The following is an 18,736-nucleotide window of genomic DNA, read 5'->3' as shown; positions in this document are numbered from 1 at the left end:
CACAACTTCATTCTCGCTCACATCCTTTCCGTTTCTTCTTCTTTTTTTCTTTCTTTTGTATTCTCCCTTTCTTGACAGCAGCGAACAGAGCCATTGTGTTTCGGAGCGCAAACCGAAAGGCAGGCCGCGTTTGGGTGCACTTGTGTTGTACGTACATATACATACAGACACGGGCTTCCGCACGCGGCCCTGAGACCGCGCACAGTTTGCGTACCACTGCCGGCCGTTCTCAGCGTGCGGCGGTCGGTGTCGTCCTGCTGGGAGCATCGAAACGGAGCGTGACTCATGTAGAGTTTCGAGCGGCAAGCGTGGGCGCCGACCTGTCTAGCGTGCAATGCGAGGCCGAGAGGCGCCGCAGATCCCCTGTTCTCTCCCTAGGAGAGCCTTGCTCGCCTAGAGATTCCCTAGCGACTCCCCAGACAACAAACGCGCGCGTTTGCCGAGGTTTCGGTTTCGAATTGGCGCCGCTGTTGCGCCATTGATCGCGTCGGCCAGCGAGAGGCATTTCAACTCAATGATTTCGCCTACGAGACGGCGCATAAATGCATACTTTGACGCACAGCACAGCTTTTCCGTGCGGCGACTTCTTTATCTCTTCTTGCAACGTGACGGGCAACTGAGCTACATTAAAAAAGGCTGTCATGCAAATCCTTTCGTAAGGTATCACTTGCGTCCGCCGCTTGAATAGGTAACTCAGCAGATCAAGGAGAACGTATGGCTATTTGTTGTTGTCCTCGTTGGATGGGCATTAAAAGCTTCGTGAAGGGTAAGCATACAGGGTGTTTCATTTTAGCTGCACAAAAATTTTAAAAATTGCCTGTGACAGATAGCACAATTATAATCCTTGGTCTAAACTACTTGATGAGGCGGCCATTACTTCCACGAAATCAAAACGCCTAATTAACTAATAACATAACTACGCTAATTAACGTTTTAATTAATTATTTACGGCAAATCTTTCAATCTACGGATTATAGCCGCTGAGTTCGCAAGGCGTATCCACTTGGAACGAATTCTCAGGACTGAACCAGTTCCGAGATATTAATTTTCAACGTGTCCGACGAAATGCATGGGCGTTCCAGTTAACTTTGTGCTTCAAAGCATAAAACAGCGTTTTCCTCAAAAAGTTAACTGGAACGCCCATGCATTTCGCCAGACACGTTGAAAATTATTATCTCGAAACTGTTTCAGTCCTGAGAATTCGTTCCAAGTGGATACGCCTTGCGAACTCAGCTGCTATAATTCCTAGATTGAAAGATGTGCCGTAAAACAATTAAAATGTTAATTAGAGTAATGTTAATTATTCAAGTAGGCGTTTTGATTTCTCGTGGAAGTAATGGCCGCCTCATCAAGTAGTTTAGATCAAGAATTATAATTGTGCTATCTGCCACAGGCAATTTTTAAGAATTTGGTGCAGCTAAAATGAAGCACTATATATATATATATATATATATATATATATATATATATATATATATATACTATACATATACAAGGTGTTTTATTAACAACGCAGATCAAGGATCCCGATAGAATTGTTATGTGTACTCTGCTACTGAAAATATTAAGTGTACGTGCAATAATCGCATAACTGCAGGTCCTGAAAAGATTTAAAATCATATCTAGATCTCGCACTTTATAGCTACTTCAAATATCACGTGTATTCCTCACTGGAGTTTTGTCGCAGCAATTCCCTCCCCCCAATCACATTTTTCTATTTTCTTTAAACAGCAGCAAACCTTGCAAATTACGCAAGATGTGTTACGCAATTACGCAACCAGGAAAATATGTAGCACCTCTTAGGAACTGTCTCTGATTGCGTGTTTACTCGGACTTTCGATAGCAGCTCCAGAGCTTCAGGCGCGCAGCAAGATACTCTAGACTAAGAGTCTATATTCTTAGAGAAGGCTCTTCAAACCATGTTGAAGTAGCACAATGCTCTTTTTTTTTTTCCCCCGCATGGCACGTCCAGGGCAGTCCGGAGGCACCGTACCCGCCGGCCTGCCCGAGCCGGGTTTCGTGACGCCGTCCGGCCCGGGCGGCAAGCGCGTCCGCTGCATGGACATGAACCTGTACGCCACCAAGAAGAGCATCGCCCAGGGCATGATGGACATCGCGCTGCTCACGGCCAACGCGTCGCAGCTCAAGCATCTGCTGCACGAAGGGCCCGAGGCGAACCGCTTCTACGGACTCACCGTCGCCTGCGTCGCTCTCTCCATCGCGCTGCAGGTATACTCTCGGTGAACGCGATGTCAAGTATGGCGTGCCGTTCGCTGCGCAGGCCGTCACGTGATCACAGCTACTGCTGAGGTGCATGGCTGTAATCATTCGTGCTTGCGCGATGATGGTCCCACTTGTAATTGCAGTTCGTTTATTCTTTTTTTTTTTTTTTTTTTTTTTTTTTTTGCAAATGGGCATACATGTCGAATACCATGGTAGCCAAGTTCTTTCGGTTTTAGCACCGTTTCAAGAAAGCTCGCACCCTGAACGATTTGGCGACGTTGGGGTGCTCTGTAGCAACCACATCTGTCTTCCTGCTGGGTACTTTAAAAGGCTGCTGCTTATTCACAACCTTTCCCCGTGCTCCGGGCATTCCTCAAAACGCACCAACGTGGACTGCGGCGAAAGACAGAAAGTTCACCCAGGAAAATATATAGAAATTTCGTGCGCCCACGCACCACGTCTTCTCCAGTGGATATCAGTGGCTGTGTTTCACTATCATGTGCTGGCTCTTCACAGCATTCGTCTATTGATTCTACTTCAATACCTAAAGCTAAATCACTGTGCAGCACTCATCTAGCAATTCCGCTTTTAGTGTAAGTTACGATATGCTAAACCGTTTTTATTCTAGTGCTTAAAAGGAAGGTTGTGTGTTGTGTATCCGTGTGTGTATGTACGGTCAATGATACGGTGACCTGAACGTTACAATGCAGGTCTGGTGGGAATACTCTTGATATTCAACGGCCGATACAACATCAACAAGACCCACCAGCAGCGGGAGAGCGGAGCTGTTCAACAATGTCATAATCATCGGGGTTTTCCCTCATAACGGTCATCAACATATTTGTTTCTTCTGCATTCAGTGGTCCAGAGTAAGCATCTCCATTGACACACAATAGAGTTTGGTGCACTTCCGCAACGACGTAATGATCCGGAATGGTTGTCTCTTTCATAAATGACACAACAGTTATAATGTGAATGTTATAACAGCCATTGCTGTTGGAAATCAAACGAATGTATTGTCATGAAAACATAGTACCGCCCAGATTAAACGGCGCGGTATTGTGGACACGTTTCAGCAGGCAATTGCACATTTGAACCATTGAACAACTGCTCTGATTGTATTTAATTGCGGTCTCAGGAGAAAATTTTTTAGAGCTGATGCAACAACATTTTATTCATTTTAAAATTTTTTCTGTTTTCCAGTTCTCCCAGATGGTCTGAAGGCTCACGGCTACCTTGAAAATGTGTATTACAAGCATTCACTTGGCATCTTCATCTGACATTGTCATCAAGTGCTTCTTTTCCTTGTGTGCGTGCTGCAGTAAACCTTAATAGCAGTGCTTTAACGTTGCATATGCTGTCACGTCTTGAAGAGCTGTGCGGTACAGCATTCGGTGACCTACGGCTAGTCGTGTCTCAACTTTAAGGAACTTCTATATGCAATAAAACAGTATTGGTAAACTCTGTTCCACTGTGCTATACTCATTACCCACCAAGTGGCAATGATGTCAGTGTGAACTGCCGACGCTTCCACCTCTTTTTTTTTTTTTAGATTAGGCGCCCGTTCCTGCGTCGAGCGTTGGCGTTGTCAACCGTAACCGAGCGAACGAACAGCGAAAGGACGAGAGCGAACGCGGCGCGCAGCGGGGGATGAAAGACGCGAGGGTGCAGCGGAACCCTGAGGCGGAAAGCGGTATGGGCGAAAGCGTGAGAAAAGCGTAGTGCAGCGACGGTAGCTACGAGATGGCGCCAGAGTAGTGTGCGTCGTCTGGTAGATTTGCCGGTGACTTCTGCTGTGAATTGCGCCCACGCGTCACCCCCGCGCTGGCTCTCGTGATCGCCAAATTAGCGAGGCAGTCGCGCCACACTTCGCTCTGTTCGCAACGTGTCGCACGAGACATTGTCCGAGCCAGCCAATATATCGCGAAATGAAAACACGTATAGAGCTGCGCTCAAATTTCTCATTAGGAATTAAGTATCGTAATCGTCGGTCAATCTTTTTCACAGCGAAGCTGTATGTGGCTAGCCGATTCGTCCGTCTGTCGCCTGTACGCCGAAAACTATCAGCATCCGCAATGACTCGAGCGTCGTCGTCGTCTTCCACAGCGGGCTCCGTTGCCGCTCATCATTCCAGCGTAGAATTTCCCCTCTGTCCTTGAAGAACAGTCGGGTGTCCTTCAGGACCCTTTTCAGAAATAAGTTTCACCACACTATGGGGAGGCTGCGTTTGCGGTGGTATGAGCCATTCACTGTCTCACGTGACGGACAGATTGTAACCTCATTAAATTGAGAAAGACTTTAATGGACTAGTCGATGATTAACCCAGTGATAACACCGGGGCCGCACGTTTCAGCTTCGCTGGTTAACCATCTGTACGGAGGGCTTGGGAGGTGATTCCTTTTCTTTTTATCTAAAGAGAATGAGAGGAAGGAGCGGAGTTCACTTCAGTGTCTTCAGCTTCCATAAATGGACTGAGATACAGCACCTACCTTCTCTCTCCCTCTGCATAGATTTAATTAAGGAGATATCGATCAAGCTTTGTTGGGGAATTATAATTTCCCTTATCTTAATTGCGTTACTGCTATATATACTGCTGCATGTATAACCTTTAAATGCAAAGTCAACCTTGCAGTAGCATCTAAATTGTTCAGAAACTTTATATAATATGTATGTTGACTGTTAATGAACGACATGTGCGTACTTTTTACATAACGTGTGTGTCAGCAGTGTCGTAAGCGGGGTATCGAACCGGGACTGAATCGGGCTCAGTTGTTGATTGGGGGAGGGTGGGACCGCAGGCGGGTGCTGTCGCACGTCATTTAATTCCAGGTATCCCTGGCACACACAAATTTCGAGAGCGCACGTACGGTTCCCGGTAAAATGACCGTCAAACAGTTCTCCAGTGGTGGAAGGCGATAATTTTTATAGCTACTGCCAGGGCCGTAACCAGAGGGAGGGTTAGAGGGTTCTAACACCCCCCGAAATTATCGCAGCGGCGATATACTGTTTAGCCCCACTTACATATATGTCATATTGCACGTATACGCCAAAATGTATATGTTTTGTAATGAAGAGGAGGACAGCCGAAGCGGAACCAGGATCGCCAACGCAATGGACTAGACAGTGCTCGACATGAACCAGTGCTCTTCGCTGCGGACCTATCTGGAATCACGGCCCACGTTCATAAGCCTGTTTTCAAATTTCACGCCTTATACAATTACTGTTAATTAAAACCTTGGGCGATCGCCAGATTTGATCGTAATGTCGAATTAACAAACGGCGGCAACATCAACGAATTCTAGTTAGCCCAAGTTAAGTGAAACACCCTGTACATGTCGTCGTCGGCCCACAGAGCTCAACAGAGCTCAACACTATCGTCGGCTCTGACAAGATCATAAAAGAGACATCGCTCAGGGCGAAAGTCGTCCAGCATTACTGCTAGACAGGTTACTGCGGTCGTGCACCGTCGTCGCCAAGTGATGAAGTGAGCGCGTCTGATGAAATTCTTGTGTTCACAAGCTTTAGTACAGCTACGTAACACCTGCACGCACGAGGTTGCTGCCGCTGAGGGTCGCTGGAGGTCGAAATGACCTGAAGCGGCATGCTCTCGCGTTCGAACAGAACGGGTTTTCCTTCTATAGCAATCTATGGTTTCTCACAGGGATTTTCAAGTGCGTTCGAATCAAGCGAAAAGTCGCATTAACCGAAGTCGAATAAATGGGAGTCGACTGTACTATGACAAGTCAGCGATGTGCTTGATTCACATTCAATATCCGCCGCGGTAGCCCTGTGGCCATGTCGTAGAGCTTTTGATTTCGAGATCGTGGATTAATCTTGGTGCGGCGGCTGCGTTTCGGTGGAGGCAAAATCCGAAAAGGCTCGTGTACTTAGTTGCATCTTTGGGAACCCTTGGTGGTCAAAATTAATCTGGAGTCCCCCACGACGGCGTGCCTCACAAGCATATCGTGGTTTAGGTACGTAATGCCCCAGAATCGAACTTTAATTTCCCGTGGAAAAGTAAGTGCATATTTCAAAATGGCCGCCGCTGCCTCCACAATGCCCCTCCCGAGAATAATTCCTGGATACGGCCCTGGACTGGGCGGTCGCTTTTGATTAATTAAAGCGGACAGCTGGGCTAGTTGGAAAATAGACGTTTCATGGATTTCCAGCGCTTAAAAGAATTAAGAAAAATTAAGAGGAAAGAGGCAAGACAAGTAGGACGCTGGACCTGTCCTACCTACCAGCGTCCTGCCTGTCCTTGCGTCTTTACTCTTACTTCTTTCCTATTTCTTTTAAGAGCTGGAAATGCATGAAATGTCGCTTTTGATCACACTTGGTATGTAAAGTACATGCGATAATGACGTACGCATTGCTTCTGAGCACGGCTTCCATATTTATGGTTTTATTTTATTTTTGTAATTACAGTGGTGGCATAAAGAACAGCACGGCGTACTTCCCCCCCCCCCCCCCCCCCCCCCGCAGTAGTCGTCTTTTCTTTTCTTTCCTTGCAGCATTGGGACACCGCCGAGTTTGTTATACAAAATAAATTTACGGTGTGCTGCTTTAATTCTTTGGTTATGCAAACAAACATAAACATGTTTTTTTTTTTTAATTTCTTTTATTTAAAAAATACTGCCAATCCCCTAAGGGATTATTGCAGGAAGAGCACAAGATCAAACAATAAACATAATGAAGTCATAGTAAATCGGTTTGAACCGTCATAGTTGAACCGGTTTGAACCATTACTATTTTGCTCTGGAGTTGAGCCGGAACGAAAACCGGCACCAAAAAACATCTGGTTCAATACTCTAGTCACAAGTACGTCGTGAGTGCAGTCAAGTTGCACATAAGAATAATGCATTCATTTGCTGCCAATTGTGAAAAAAAAAAAAAATGTCGATGATGCAAAATGCCGTGGGTCATTTTGTGCTCAAACCAACAAATTTCTGTGTAACTGAAAGTTCGCTTCAAAGGGGCCCTGCAATGCGTCAAGGATGGCTGCCATGAGCGCCCCTTTAAAACGGCCAGGCGCTGGTTTGCTCTACCAATCTCTTTTTCTTATTTTGCTTAATGTCTTACCTACCTTTTTTTTTTTTTTTTTAAACAGAACAAATTCCCAGCATCGAGCTTTCTGAACCACTATTGGGAACTTTGATTTTGTACGCCTCCGTTGTTTGTGGTCTCCCTCATTTTCTGCCACCAAACCTCCAATCCCCTTTTATTAATCTCGATACTGCGGACATGTTTACTTTCCCCCTGCTATCCCTGAACACAAGGGCTTCAAGGAAGTCAGCGAAGCCTTAACCGACTGCTGGATAGATGTCTTCACATTCTAATAAAACATGTTCCATCGTTGCCCTACTTTACCACAGCAAGCACAGTTTTTTTCCTTCCTCCATGAGCACAATCACAACAAGGGAAAGCTTGGATGGATGGATGGATGGATGAGGCTGAACCCTTTAAATCGGGCGGTGGCATACGCCATCTAGCCATGACTATTAACATATTTTGTACTTTGTGGTGGGTGAAATTTCACCCCTGCCTTGATTTTATCCACCAATGAGATAACCTCCGTTTGGTTATTTCTACCCGCTTAAAGTCTATTTTGCCTTCACTGTCCCTAAACCCCAATGCTTTGAAAAAATCAGCCCCGTTGCTTTGCACTGTAGGGTTAAGGCCTTTACAGAAAAGTATGAGGTGTTCAGCCGTTTCCTCTTCTTCTCCACACGCACAGCACAACGTGTCTATACCTTGGTACTTGACTCGGTACATCTTAGTCCACAATACTCCCGTCCTGGCTTCAAACAACAAAGAGCTTCCCCTAGAATTATCGTAGATATTTTCTTTGGCAATTTCTTGCTTGAAAGTTCTGTATGTTCCCGGGGCTGATTTCGTCTACATCCCTGTTTTCCACAGACCCCTCTCTGTTTCTTTAACCTTTTTCTTAACCGTTGTTTCCTGGTTTGCACCCCTCCTCCAGTCCAAATATTTGATTGACAATTTTCTGGTCAGCTTCCTCCATTTTGTGTCAACATTCCTCATGTACAAATAACTGAAAACTCTCCTTGCCCACCGCTTTTCTGCCATTTCTCTCACTCGCTCCTCAAATTCTATATTGCTGATGGCTTCCCTGCCCTCGAATGACGTCCATCCCATGTCACCATGTACCCCCTGATTTCGTGTATTTCCGTGTGCTCCCAGAGCCAGTCTACCTACCACTCGCTGCTTAACTTCCAACCTTACACGAACCTCTGATCTCATGCACAGGACCGCGTTGCCGAAAGTCAAACTAGGGACCATCACCCATTTCCAAATGCCTCTCACCACTTCGTACCTATTGTAATTCCACAGTGCCCTATTTTTCATCACAGCTGCATTCCTGCTACCTTTAGTCGTTACATATTTTTCATGTTCCGTTAGGTACTCAGCCCCATTGTTAATCCACACTCCAAGATATTTGTACTTATCCACCACCTCCAGCGTAACCTCCTGTATCCTATGCTCGCTGCCCTGATTATCATTAAAAATCATGACTGCCGATTTTTCTTTACTAAACTTCAAACCTAAGCTATCTCCCTCTACCACAGATGTCCATTAATCTTTGCAAGTCTTCCTTGCTGTCAGCCATAAGTACAATGTCATCCGCGTACATCAGTCCTGGTAATGACTATTTAATCCATTCTCCTTGATTGAAAAAGGAAAGGTTGAAGCCAAGTCCGCTCCTCTCTAATTTCCCCCCTTGTTGAGCAGTACCGATGCCTCGATGCGGCGATTTTTGGTACTACTTAGACAGGGCGTGACGTTTAAGAGTGCCGCTATGATGATTGGTTAAAAATTTAAACTGCGATTTAACGTTCGCACGACATTGCGAGTACTTAAAAAAAAAGTCGTCGACGATTACGATACTCCCTCATGCGAAATTTGAGCGCAGCTCTATACGTGTTTTCATTTCGCGATATATTGGCTGGGCGAACAATATGTCTCGTGTGGCACGTTGCTAACGAGCGAAGTGTGGCGTGACTGCCTCGCTAATCTGGAGATCGCGACAGCCAACGCGTCGGTGACGCGTGGGCGCGATTCACAGCAGCCGCGCTACTCCGCACTACCAGAAGCGCGCTACTCTGGCGCCATCTCGCAGCCATCGTCACCACACTACGCTTTTCTCACGCTTTCGCCATACCCTCCTCTGCTTTCCGCCTCATGGTACCGTTGCACCCTCCTCTCAGCTTTCCTCCTCGCGTCTGCCATCCCCCGCTGCGATCCGCGTTCATCTTTCGCTGTGCTCGTTCGCTCGGTTACGCCGCCGCTCGCCTCCGGAACGGGCGCTCTAAAAAGCTACAGCATTTCGTTTTACGAGTTGAATTAAGCACGGCTCGGGTGAAATGTTGGACCGCGAGCCGCCGGATGTGCGTTTACTGGAAAGTGTGCAAGCGGGTAGCAGAGCCGGCGGCAGCATTCTGTGGTGCTACCACTGGCTCAAATATGTTCTGTATGGTGTAATTGTGCAGAACTTGCCTTACAATCACTGGCTGTATTTTTCTGCTTAAGTAAAATGTAGGCAATGGCATAGTCATCATGGAAATGTTATCACTTTTTTTTTAGTTCTGCAATACAAGACCTTTTCCACATTGCCTTAAGTTATGGTTGATCTCAGTGTTGCTGTACCTGAATAAGCCCTCTGATATGACGCTACAATTAAGTAAAAATGCTATTAACAGAGATTTTAGCCAAAAACAGAAGGAAGATTTCAAAGCACTTCAACAGTCAAAACCACACATCTCATTTATTCAGCACTTTTTGTACAGTTATGTCCAGTTGTTAGTGGCTGCAGAAATGCTGCGTGAGAAAGCAAAAATTACTGATAAAGCTGAGGTGCAGCTTGAACTGAATTGGAACGACACTTAAAACAGGTCAGGACAACTAATACGATTTTGCTTAAATTAGCCAGAAACATGGAATACCTCGAATAATCGCAAGTTTTGTATGGTGGGGTCAGCGGCGCGTGCACTTTGTTCTGGTTTCAAACTACCATGTAGTACACGTACTACCCCACCGAGTCTCTTACAATGTTACTTGAAGGGAAATCTAGTGCCACTGTATATGCAAGTTTCCTAATGTGCACTGGGTCACCACAGGAATGTCGATGTATGGCTGACTCGACTTGTTTTGAACATGGTTTGGCCTAGAGCATGCTCATGGCTGTACAACTGAAGCTTTCTTTGAGCAAAATATTTTTAAAAGAGCCATGGTTCTCCCAAATTACATCTTAAATTAACGTTTACTCATATACAGTACAAGCAAGCAAGGAAAATGGAAACATACAATTGAAACACACAGAGAGGACTATGGAGCCACCTTTTCGACAAAGGTGACTTGTCTTTGTCAAAGCCAAGCCACAGCCAAGACAAGTCCCCTTTTCGAAACGTTTACTTTAAGGACATCGCTTGCACGCCTACTGTTAATCGTCTCCTTTCCAGTACCATTAATGTTTGATATAAGTGTAGATCCTAGCATAAGCACTTAGGTATTGATAAATTGTGTTTTTTTGGCATAATACAAAAAAAAAAAACAGAAACTGCATTTTAAATGCCGTTTCAGTAGACAAGCAACCACTGCAACAGACCGCTATTCACCAGATGTTTCTTTAATGGGTCCTGGTTATCATAGAAAGATGCCAATCTTAAGCACCCATTCCTGGCATTTCGATGTGTACAGCAGCATTGCAGCACCACTTCTCCCTCAAAGTAACAGTAAGAAACTCTATGTACTAGCCTTTCTCAAGACATGGCTAACAAAACATTCAACGATGACGCTATGTGCTCCATTGAACACTCGCAAAAGTAAATTGGATGCCAAAAAAACCAAGCCGGTACAGCAACTAGCACTCATGAAGTCTTGCCCAACACTACAATACAGACAATAAATGACACTGGTATCTACATGCATAATAATACCATTTAAAAGTTCTCATACAGACATGCACAAGATGCAACATTGATGAGATCAAAGGCATAGCCATTATGTTACAGCCGGATGTAGATAATAATGAATAAATTGAATTAGTCATTCTAGCAGGTTAATTTATATGTTAGCTATGACAAGCAAATTCATTACCACATGCTGGCATTTCATCCTTCTGCATATCTATTGCTTGGCCTTTTTTGGATGTTCCAATAAAATGAGAGGACGGATAACACAGTGTTTTAGCATACTGCATGTACCGCCGTGCCTCTACTGTTACAACCTAAGCTGGATGACAAGTCTGCAAGCTTGCTACACCATTGAGCAGATGTACACTTGGTGCCTAGCAGGGGTGGTAACAGTAGCAGTAAAGCAATAAGGTCACGCTAAAGTGCCCTAATAAACTGCACTGACTTTACACAAAAATATGGTGCAAAGAACTGCAACACATGCTCAGTTCATAAGCACGTGTAATCTTCTGTGCTATTTCACTGCTGATAATGATCTCTGCTGAAGACCAAATGTCACCTATAAAAATGACCATTGCTGTTAGTGTTTTAAGTTAGAGGTACTGGTATTCTGAGGATGGAAGTGTGAAGTGCCTCCATTTGAAAGCACTCTTCAGGGGCCGTATTCTGAAACATTCCACTTCGGCGAAATTTTTTTCGCTTTCAGGTGCGCGATGATTGGCTGTTTTAGCAAAATTGGATGAGCTGATTGGCTGGTTGAGCCCGACGTCATTCAATTTTGCTCAACCAGCCAATCAGCGCGCGCCTGAAAGCGAAAAAAGAAATTTCGGTGAAGTGGAATGTTTCAGAATACGGCCCCAGTAAACCATGTCAGCATGCATGCACACAGTAGGACACGTTTCACTGTGTCTAAAGTCCCCATCCTTAGATTAGCCATGCCCAGAAGGCTTCTCAAGCCGTATATCTCTGTATAGTCAACTAGTTATATAAGTCAAACACTATGTATATAACAATTCAGGTTGGCTACGTGCTGCTTCTGAAACATGAGAAAGCACTTGCTTGGCAGTTATCTGCAACCTCTAAATGTCATGGTCATCTAAGTGGTCATGTTGTCAGAGAGCTTGAACACACTCAAGGAAAACGCTTCTCCTACAACAATGTAGCACCTCAAACACCGACAAGCAGCTCACGAGGGAGGCATCACATCAGTGGTCACGAAAACATGCCAACCTCAGTGTGCTCACACTTGCCAGAAACAGCTGCATGAAAGTGTCTGCTCTTCAGATCTTTGCACACAACATGTCCTGCTTCAACAAATACATTGACCTTGCAAGAAACACGCCATCAGCATATGGAACAGGAACTAAATGCCACTCAACTGTTCCCACAGTACGTTTCATCTAAGAATGCTCGAAAGGTTCCCATAAAGCTATGCTTATTATGAGCTTGCAAAAAAAAAAAAAAAGTAAATTTCATTTTGTGCATTTTGTAAGTAATGTTCAGACAAATACCCATTCATTCACTCTGGCTTTTACAGTTACACTTTCAGCTAACATTTCTATGCAAATGCCCTTGAATATATGGTGAGGCACTGATAAAATGCCCCCACCCCTTTTTTTTTTTAACTTGGAGATTCCACTTTCACAAGCACTGTGTTATTTCCACTCTTGTTACCAGCAAGCCAAGTTGCCCAACAAATATGCAGCAGGCCTGTGTAAACTGCATAAGCCATTGCAGCACCTTAGGCCACACATCGAAACAAGTAGGCACACCTTAGAATCTGAAAGCCTGTTACGCCACATCAGCATCAAAGCCCTCTGCAGAATCACACCAGAGACATCGGTGTCAAAATTTCGGTCGATTTCCATTAATTCGCCAATGCCAAGTAGCCAGTTTGAGATTGTGCAAAGTTTGCTCAACATAACAATGCTCTAACGAGTTCAATCCTTGGCAAACATTGTTGACAATGAAATAAAGTCTTACAGCCATCCTGGAAGATGAGGTGCTCTTATTGCTTTCTTTAAGCAAGCCTGTTGTTACCAAGCCTGGCAAATCCATGTTCAAGAAGGTACTTCTCCAGAGCGAAAAATGGCCTGTCCGCTGAACAACCAGTTGGAGGCGAGCAGCGCCTTCTGCTTTCTCTTTTATTTGCAGCTGCTGACGGCTCCCTGCAGAATCTCACCAAAGTCTAACACAAAGGTTTGTGTCTTTCTGGTGAAGTCTTCTTGCCACCTCACCAGCACTGACAACACAAGCCTGAGTTCAGTGCTGTAGCCTCTCGAGGATGGACAAGGGAACACCATCCCTCGCAAGCTGCTTAGGAGGCAGAGTGGCCAGCCAGGGTGCAGCTTGCAAAAGAGCCAGCCAAGAGAGTTCGAGCAAGCTGGGCACAGTGAGCCACATGGACCAGAGGCTGTTGCACCGAGACATGCCATCTACTGCTGTGACACCGCCGAAGACAAACATCTGGCCGCTCTCAGTCACGGCCGCCGCATGGAAGTAGACTGGGCTTGGCAGAGAGATGGGCAACCTGCACCACTGGAGAGTTGGCAGGTCTAGCCTCCACACGTCATCGAGGACCCGCGTGCCAGTATGACCACCACACACGAAAACGGCTGTCAGGGACAAAGAGAAAAGAAACAGGGAAGATTTACAGTTTCTATGCAAGTCCTTTTGCAACATGAGAGTAAGCAATTACCAACTCCCTTTGCAGTGACACATATTCAGCCACAATGTGGTTGTTACAGTTGAGAACTACCTATTTCGGGGTCAGGAGCTCTCACGACAGCAATCACTCAACAGCTGAATTATTTCAGGAAGCTTTCCCAATTCCCGAGGCTTTCATACAGTGTACAATCCTCGGTCAGCATTACACACAGGGTGGTTAAAAAAATTATGGGGTTTTACATGCCCTTTAACCCTTTGAAGGTTTTTGCCGTATCTGTACGGCGGCGGTTTTCTGTCCCACAAGGTCTTTGCCGTACGGGTACGGTTTCGATCCGCCGTTTGAAATTTCGCGCCATAATGACGATGCATGCTCACCGGGAGGTGCTGCCACCTTTTAGGACTTACAAGAAGCGTTTGACATTTGTGCTACCTTCTTGTGGAGATAAACAGAACTGATTTCTAGTTTCAGCGCGTGCGTCGCGCAGACTGAGGCAACACCCCTTTCGCGGTTCGCTGTTTCGGTTTCGCCGCGTGATCACAACGGAGGCGCGCGAAATGTTTGAAGGGGCGGCGGAAGTTGATTTCTACCTTTATCGGCGCTGCTCTTAGCTTGTTTATCACCGTCGCTCACGAGGTATTCTCGCTCTCTGCGGCAACGCGCTTTCGGTTCCGCCGCGTGATCGCAACGGAGGCGCGCGAAACGTGAGCTTTCTCTCTGTCGGCACTGTCTTGCAGTGGTGCTGAAGTTGATTTCTATCTTGATTGGCGCTGTCTTAGCTTGTTTATCAGCGCCGCTCACGAGGTATCCTCGCTCTATGTGTCAACGCGCTTACGCGGTTTCGGTTACGCCGCGTGATTGCAACGGAGGCGCGCCAAACGTTAGTTTTCTCTCTGTCGGCACTCTCTTGCAGGGGCGGCGGAAGTTGATTTCTATCTTGATTGGCGCTGTCTTAGCTTGTTTATCAGCGCCGATCACGAGGTATTCTCGCTCTCTGCGGCAACGCGCTTACGCGGTTTCGGTTCCGCCGAATGATCGCAACGGAGGCGTGCAAAACGTGAGTTTTCTCTTTGTCGGCACTCTCTTGCAGATGCGGCGGAAGCTGATTTCTACCTTGATTGGCGCTGCTCTTTGATTGGCGCTACCTTGATTGGCACGGTAAGGCGCTCTGCGTAGAACCGTGTTTCAAGGAATACCACACTCTGAAATATTATTAAACATTTGGAGTTTTGAGTGATGCCGACATCAAAATACTGTTTCTAATTTTTTTTCACCATTTATTCCCGACTTTATACATTTTGTACATTCAATATCCACAATAAAGTAATTTGACCATCTGGGAAAGTTTTTTTCAAAATAATTTGACCTTCAAAGGGTTAATTTCGACCACCTGGGGTTCTTTAACGTTCACCTAAATCTAAGTACACGGGTGTTATCGCATTTCGCCCCCATCGAAATGCGGCTGCCGTAGCCAGGATTGGATCCCGCGACCTCGTGCTTAGCAGCCCAACACCATAGCCACTAAGCAACCACGGTGGGTCAGAGGGTGTTTACTACAGGAACTGTTTACTATGATTACTACAGCAACTGCCACCAAAACACAGGTTGTTTTCGGGTCATCTGAAGGTGGAATATGTTGCTCCTCGGAACTAAAGTCTCCAGATTCACTCACATGTGTTGTTTCTGCAATATGCCTATGGGGAAAATGTTACAATTCCTTCCTGTGTGTTGCTAAAAAGTGCTGTCCTCACGAATGCGGATTCTGTGAAGTGCAATTGTCAATTGTAATTGTTTCTGCAAACTGCTGCAACAAATGCAAAGAAAAAAAAAATAATTGCACACAAGCACACGTATGTTGGCAATTTCTCAACATTCCATTGGAACCAATATTTTAGCGTGTTGCGTGCTGGCAGAGGCCTGATGCATGACTGCAAAAGGCTAGTATCATGCATTTATTTCTACAGCAGAATGTCAGATCTCAGAACTACTGCTGCTATGCCCACTTTACAACACTGTTTCTGCTTCTTTTTCCCCCCCACCTTTACCACACTTAGGAACCAAGTCAGATGAGAGACAAGCAAGTGATCATTGATCCCAACTATGCTTAGACAATTAAAAATAGAAGAGCTCCAGGAATTACACTGCAATTTTTATTTTTCTGAAGTAAAAGGAAGAGCAGCTCAATGAGTCAAAGCAGCAGTTGAGAAACACTTCAAGTTGAGTCCCAAAGAAGGTGACACTGCTAGCAGAAGCAAATGCCGACTTACAGTTATGGTACTGAACACTGCTGTGGCATCTCCGCTTTGGAGGGAAACCTGAAAGCAGTAAAAAAACATTTGTTGCAGTTTCACCCGATGCTGGAAGAAGCCTCAAACCAATGCTCACAAATAATGCAGTGCTTTTATACACAGTCTAGATATGGGATGGTGCATGCCCAAATCTTAAGACAATGGCATCATATCTTCTACTTCAGAAATTAAGCTCCACAGATGAATGCATAAGACATCCTGCTTTTTTGTGCAATATAAAGGTGCCTTGTGATAAAGGCCATCATTCTTACAGGATAATGGCCTTTATAATGGCCTTTATCACATCCTGCAGAATTCATTCAGTTATACAGTATAGACCACTTATCACGTAACCGCTTATAGTGCAGGACCGGATATGGTGCGGTCTTTTCAGACTCCCGTTAATTTTCCCATAGCACTCCATGTATACACGTATCGCTTATAGTGCAGTTGCGGGAAACGAAATACCGGTTAAAGTGCGGCTGCCTAGGAGTACGGAAGTCAGCGGAGACGGTGAACGCTCCCCTCAAACGGGTGCCCCAAGGAGTGCTCGAGGAAGAGAGAGAACGAAGTGGAGGATAAGGGCACGTGGTGCGAACGAACAGCCAATGAGTGCGAGTCGTGAAATATCACGGCACGCATAGCGAGCGAGGGCCACGAAACTGCCAACGCCGGCCAACGCTCGCTTCACGATAACGGCAGTAAACAAAACTTCAGGGAGCAGGCGGCACCCGTAGAATGTGAGGGAGGAGGGCGGCAGGGAAGCGGATTTCGCCTTGGCAACTCCGCCGCTTCGGTGGCTCCCCTCGCCCTTCCCTTGTAGCTCCCTCACTTTCGACTGTCACCGTGCGCGCCCGCTGCCGTGCAGGTGCCGCCTCTCCAGCCGGCCCGGCCCCCCGAAGTTTCGTTTTCTGCTGTTATCGGGAAGCGGCGTTTGCCGGCGTGGGCAGTTTCGTTGGCCGGCCTGGGACAGCGCCACTGCTTCCCTCTGCGCCGTAGCAGCAGCGTGCAAGGTGAACACGTGACTAGAAAGTAGAGGAAGCATAAAGGAGAAAGAAGGGTTCACTGCCATTTTCTACGTGTGGCTACGGTAGCGTGGCTGAGACGTCGGCACGTACACGCATGTTCCGGCGCAACGCAGAATTGGCAACCTTGCCATTTGAGAGAGGGTGAAATTTCCGTCACGTTTTCTTTCTTTCTTATATTTTTTGTTTTGTTCGCGCGCGACATTGAGGGGTCTCTCCTAAGCTTTTACTCTATGGCGGTGCCGGAGCAATGCCAGTCGGAGGCGCCGCCGCGTGAATTATTTCGAATTAACGAGATTCGACTGTATATTGAATGCAAACGTTCTAGCCGCATTCCTCGACTGTCGCATACGCGTGGCGGCTCGATGCACATGTTTTGCATATGTGCGGGCCTTGAAAATTGTTGCTTTGGTTATAGTGCGGTACCGCTTATAGTGTGGATATTCGCGACTCCGGCGACTTACGTTATAAGCGGTCTACATTGTACCGGCTGATCAAAATTAAGCTTTACAGAATTTTTAAATATCCCCTGTGGCAGGTAGGATAATTTTTGTCTTTGAGCTGGGTTATTCGAAAAGGTGGACATTAGTAGCACGAGAAATCGAAACACATATTCGACAAATTAACAAAATTTCACTAGTTAACTTCTTAGTTAATTACTTTACGACACATATTGCAATTTACGAATTGTAGCCGGTGATCAAGTTTGCAAGACGCATCCACTTGAAATGAGTTTCCAGGATGACACCAGGCTTGAGATATTTCCCAAAGTGTGGGAGGAAATACATGGCCGTTCCAGTTACGTTTGTGCTTCAATGTATCAAACAGCATTTTGGCAAAAAAGTAAATGGAACAACAGTGCATTTTTACGGCGAGTTTTATGGCGCATATCTCCAAACTGGTGTTATTATGAAAATTCATTCCAAGTGGATACGCCGGACAAGCTCACTGGCTACAATTTGTAAATTACAATATGTGTCGTTAAGTAAGTAACTAGCAAGTTAATTAGTGAATCTTTGTTAATTAGTTGAGTATGTGTTTCAATTTCTCGTGCTACTAATGTCCGCCGCATCGAATAACCCAGCTCACCGATGATAACAATTATGCTACCTGCCACAGGCGATTTGTAAAACTTCCGTAAAGCTTAATTTTGAACAACCTGTATATCTATGCTTGCTCTGAAACCACCAGTTGATATTCGCCTCGATGTCGGTGAGGGAAACTTGAACGTGTTGTGAATGTCGCGAAGTCACATTACAGTAGGCAAAGCTGTGACGCTGATTGCAAGGGGTTAACTGTTTATTAAGATTGAATAGCAAGCGATAAAAGGAAACTATTTACGCAGACATCAAAAGACTACGAGTCAAAGGTTACAATCAGTTTACAATTTTGGTCTTCTTTCTTAGCCGAATCTCCACCGAATCCCCTTCCAATGGCCCTGCATGTACTTAAAGGCATCCCCAACATCATCCTCGGCCCATCGTTTGTCCAATCACACTGCGGTGCATGCAGTGTGCACACAACGGGGCTCCAGGGTGACAGTAACTGGAGTTCTGCTAGGTCAAGGCCGTTGTCAAAAATCTCTTGCAGTGCAATGAGCCTCTT

The 18,736-nt window shown here is 45.7% G+C and overlaps 2 protein-coding genes across 4 annotated transcripts in view; one reads left to right on the top strand and one right to left on the bottom strand.

Annotated features, from left to right (window-relative positions):
• Nucleotides 1–3,684, top strand: part of LOC119466595 (ninjurin-2) — a 56,884-nt gene extending 53,200 nt beyond the window's left edge. The window contains exon 4 of the mRNA XM_049657631.1: nt 3,427–3,684. Within this exon, the coding sequence (XP_049513588.1) occupies nt 3,427–3,463 (37 nt within the window). The 3' untranslated portion in view covers nt 3,464–3,684. The remainder of the gene's footprint in view (nt 1–3,426) is intronic.
• LOC119466422 (kelch domain-containing protein 10) overlaps nt 1–18,736 on the bottom strand; it is a 34,914-nt gene that overhangs the window by 9,627 nt on the left and 6,551 nt on the right. Inside the window, exons 7-8 of one of the 3 annotated variants that reach the window (XR_007464074.1) lie at nt 16,086–16,133; nt 12,780–13,768 (exon numbers count right to left, since the gene is read on the bottom strand). Coding sequence is in view for 2 of the 3 variants with exons in the window: in XM_037726937.2 (XP_037582865.1) it covers nt 13,416–13,768; nt 16,086–16,133 (401 nt within the window). In the remaining variant the exon portion in view is untranslated. Of the gene's footprint in view, nt 1–9,979; nt 13,769–16,085; nt 16,134–18,736 lie in introns of those variants that run through there. The other 2 variants (XM_037726937.2, XM_049657623.1) reach the window with 2 other exon arrangements.

Source organism: Dermacentor silvarum, chromosome 10 (genome assembly GCF_013339745.2).
Source record: "Dermacentor silvarum isolate Dsil-2018 chromosome 10, BIME_Dsil_1.4, whole genome shotgun sequence".
In the NCBI taxonomy this organism is placed as follows: domain Eukaryota; kingdom Metazoa; phylum Arthropoda; class Arachnida; order Ixodida; family Ixodidae; genus Dermacentor; species Dermacentor silvarum.
This window is presented reverse-complemented; position numbering and strand designations above follow the sequence as displayed.